Raw genomic sequence first — 4,527 nt, 5'->3', positions numbered from 1 at the left:
AGTGACAACACTCTCATTCTGGTGGAGCAGTGGCAGAACAGAAGAATTTAGTGACCACATCATTTATGTACAAACCTGGGTCAACCCATAGGAGGTGGATTGGCAAAGAACGCAGCCTCTGAGTAGGAGATATGAATATGGTCATGTTGTGGCTCTAAAACAGGAAAGAGTAAAATTAAGAAAAGAAAATCAGCCCTAGCCGGTTTGGCTTAGTTGATAGAGCTGACGCCTGCGGACTGAAAGGTCCTGGGTTTGATTCCGGTTAAGGGCATATGCCCGGGTTGCAGGGTCAGTTCCCCAGTGGGGGGCATGCAAGAGGCAGCCAATCAATTATTCTCTGTCATCATTGATGTTTCTATCTCTCTCTCCCTATCTCTTCCTCCCTGTAATCAGTAAAAATATATTTTAAAAAAAGAAAGAAAGAAAGAAAATAAAATCAAAGCTTAGCTATCACAATGGACCAAGAGATTATGGGAAAGCTAGATGGTAAAAAAAGAAAAAAAGAAAAACTATGATAAATTTATTGAAGAGTTTCAGTGCTTTGGAGAATAAAAGAACTGCTTTTATTTCCCCAATCACTGTTTTTACCATTCCTTTGGATCCTTTGAGAACATCTCAGACAGATTTGAAATGTTTGTTTATTTTGGCATAAAATACCCACTTTCTTCCCTTCTTTAGATAGTTCTCTGCTAGTCTGCAGTCTTGAAAGTTCAGCAGGTCTTCATTCTTGAAGACAAAACCCAGATGCTCTTTCTTTGCAGACACCCAAAACCTTAAAAAAGTGTTTTTGTAGCACACCCTCACGTGGCTTGCATTGGAAAAAACAACTTTCCTATTCTTCCACAGGGACTGAAGGGACACAGCTCTCACCACTCTGTTGTGCAGTCCCCATAAGGTAGAAGTTTCTTCTCCTGGCCTGACCTTTTCTTTATATAGATATGGAGGGAAAGACAAAGGAGGGTGTGGCATATTAGCAGAGTGATTTTTATGGGACAATATCCAGCTCTTGTAATTATTAGCTTAGGTAAAAGAGGTGCTTAGTAGTAACTTTTAGTCCTCAACTTGGAGTCTTAGCTTCAATTCTGAAATTCTAGGGCACTACAAAGCTGGTACTATGCTGAGTCCCTTCTCCACTGGGACCTGATTTTAGTCATTTCCTTTTGCATGGTAAGGTAACTATGGCTTACAAATAAAGTCTATCCATTATGATTTAGGTAGTTTGTGTAATTACAGATTTTGTACTCTTGCCTCTCTACTTCCAAAGCTGTGTGTGATTGTTTCTACTATATTTCCACACAGTATAACAGAAACGCTCATTTTAGACATCACCAGGAGTGAGACGCTAATAGAATTCGTTGTTCTTGTGTGATCTGGATCAGAGCATATTGGAAGCTAAGTTTATAGAGAACTATATTTCTCAGTAATTCTTGCTGTACAGGGTTAGGGAAGGAGAAGAATAAAAATATTTCTCCTTCACCATGCTTTCCACAAGGAGGTTCTTACTGATTTACCTATGAGTCCACCTTTGTACCTATTACACACAGACTTATATTTTCTGAATAGAAAATATTTATTGAATAGGTTTTTGGTTCAGCAGATATTTCACAGCAGCTTTTACATCCTTATTTCTCAGGCTATAGATTATAGGATTTAGCATGGGGGTCACTACCCCATAAAAGAGGGAAATAAGCTTGTCTGAAGTTTGCAACTTGTCTTCCCCAGGCCGTTCTTGAGACTTGGGTTTGGCATACATAAAGAAGATGGTTCCATAAAATATGATCACCACAGTCAGATGTGCTGAGCAGGTGGAAAACGCCTTGTGCCTCCCAGTGGCTGAGTTTATTCTCAAGATGGTGTAGAGGATGAACATGTAGGAGAAAAAAATGACCAGCAGTGGAAGAACCAGGAACGCCATATTTGATATCACCATGGTGATAATATTGAGGGATATATCAGCACAAGCTAGCTTAAGGACAGCTAATATTTCACATGTGAAGTGATTGATAATGTTATTCCCACAGAAAGGCAATTGCATGGCAAGAGATGTTTGCACCATTGAGTTGATTCCGCCAGAGAGCCATGACACAGAAGACATCAGAACATACACCACCTTGCTCATGATGATGGGGTATCTCAGAGGGTTACAGATGGCCATATAGCGGTCAAAGGCCATCATTCCGAGGAGCAAACACTCTGTTGACCCCATTGCAAAACCAAAGAACATCTGCACTGCACATCCAGAGAAGGAAATGTTCCTTTTTTTTGAGATTAAGCTCACCAATGTTGAGGGAACAGAGGAGGATGTATAGCAGATATCCAGGAAAGAGAGGTTGCCCAGGAAGAAGTACATGGGGGTATGAAGACGGGAATCAAAGATGCTTACTATGATCAGAACACCATTGCCAATCAGAATCACTAGATACATAACTAGAATTAGAGCAAAGTAAATGATCTCAGTCTTTGGGTATCCAGAAAGACCAAGAAGTAGAAATTCTGACACAAATGTCTGGTTAATTTTATCCATGTCATCTGCTTTCAGAAGGAAGATGCATCATAAAATGAATTCACTGCCAAGAAACACTTGTAAAAATTTCCTGAAGAATTCATTTTTTAGAATGGATTATAAGGAGTGTTTGCTTGAAGCTCTAACATCTGGTTATCTTCAACAATGCATGTAACTAGAATACAATGAAATTGGGAAAGATGGAAGTACCAGCACCCAATGCCAATATATGAAGATCTACCTCTGATCAGACACAGAAGTAATATTTCCTGCTGTTGAGGACATGTCCCTGGGTTGAGATTTCTAAACTCTTGACTAATTACTAATTATAAGCCTGACTTCTTCATCTGTCCCAGAAAGCAAGCAGTGGAAATGGCAAAACACTGAATATTAGATTTGGAATTAATAATGATGGTAAAATTTCACAGCAACTTTGATTTTTTTGGTGCATATTTCTTTCTCAGCCTGAATACCTTAGATTAGTCAATTTAATTATATCTTTTATAGACAATTAATAATAAATTGAATGGTATTAACTGACATTTAACATGTTTAAACATAATTGATCTCATATTCCAGCCCCTCTGGGTATCTTCTGTGAGACCATTGCATATATCAGCTCCACATGAATGTTATAGATAATCTTCAGAGAACATTACATAGTCTCTTCACTTATTTTATTCTGTGGCTTCAGAGTGTATCTTGATAATTGATTCATTTAATTCAACCTAAGAAAATTAGGTTTAAATATTTCATATAAATATACACCACTTTGATTTATAAAATATAGTCTTATATTATTCCCATTTTTCAAATATAAAAGATGGAACTTCTCCAAAGTTAACAAGGTAGCAGTAAGTGGAGCTCAAAGCTCTATCAAGTCTAGTTCACAGCTTCACTAACTCTCATCTACATATGAACCATCTGGGTATCTTGAAAACTTTAGATTCTGCTTTAGTGTTCAGGGCAGCTCCTGAGATTCTGCATTTATCCTGAGTGCCCAGGTGATACTTATGCAACAGGTCTGAACACACTTGGGTAACAAGGCTTCAGCCTACACCAAATTGGTAGATTATGCAGATTTTTCTGATCCAAATAGATTTTCTTTGCTTTATTATGGATGGGCATGCCATCCTGAAAAATGACAAGAACGTACTTTTTTGTTTTACAGGAAGCTCCATATTCATATCATGTTTGTAAACATCCTAAAGAAAAAATACTATTGAAAGACAAAGTTTTTTAAAGTGGGCTAAACTTTGCCAAACCTTTAATCCAGTCATATTCTAAGCACAAAAGAATAAATAAAAGAATAAAATGCCTGCCATTACAAAGCTGACAATTCAGTTGGATACAAGAAAAGTACATATGAAAAGACATTATAAGTATAATTACATTATGTAACTGAAACCGTGGAAAGTGAAACCCTGGATAAGAAGGAACTGTCTTTAATGGAATATATATGACATTAATTTAACATACTGAAATAGTCTCTCAGGCTAAAATAAAAGTCTGGTTTGAAGTTCTGAGCTCCTAATTAGAGCTGCAGTCTTTTCATTTTAAAAATGGTGATAAAAATACCTGTTTTACTTTTCTTGCTGTGATATTATATGGAAATAATGAGATAGCACAGAGAAATTGCTTTAAGGATTTTATAAATAATAATGAAATAATAAAAATGATTCACATCTGCATTTTGCTGACAATGAATTGAATATTAAATAACAGCTTTACTGTAGATTGAAATACAGTTTCATGGTATTGAAGACTTACCTTTCTACTGATAAATTATTCCTACCTCCTAAAAGAACCAGTTACTTTCTTCTTAGTATTAATGTCAGCATTCTGAATTAAGGTCAGGTTCAACAAACAATGCCAGATTCCACAGATGTGAAAGAATTAATATTTGTAATGTAACAGTTATAATTGCTCCCCAATTCCCAAAGCAATTTAAAGTTGGAAGGATAGCTCTGTGGAATGAAAAAACTTTTGGGTGTGTCGGGGACAGTGTCCCACAGACACAATTA

At 36.7% G+C, this 4,527-nt stretch overlaps 1 protein-coding gene across 1 annotated transcript; it reads right to left on the bottom strand.

Moving 5' to 3' along the window:
* Nucleotides 1-1,545: 1,545 nt before the first annotated feature.
* On the bottom strand, nt 1,546-2,641 carry LOC102245664 (olfactory receptor 13C3). The gene has a single exon (XM_005859808.2). The coding sequence runs from the start codon at nt 2,522-2,524 to the stop codon at nt 1,571-1,573; it is 954 nt and encodes a 317-aa protein (XP_005859870.1). The 5' UTR covers nt 2,525-2,641; the 3' UTR covers nt 1,546-1,570.
* Nucleotides 2,642-4,527: the final 1,886 nt, after the last annotated feature.

This window comes from Myotis brandtii, unplaced genomic scaffold (genome assembly GCF_000412655.1).
Source record: "Myotis brandtii unplaced genomic scaffold, ASM41265v1 scaffold13, whole genome shotgun sequence".
Classification (NCBI taxonomy): Eukaryota; Metazoa; Chordata; class Mammalia; order Chiroptera; family Vespertilionidae; genus Myotis; species Myotis brandtii.
Note: the sequence above shows the minus strand (reverse complement) of the source record. Positions and strands in the feature narration are given on the sequence as shown.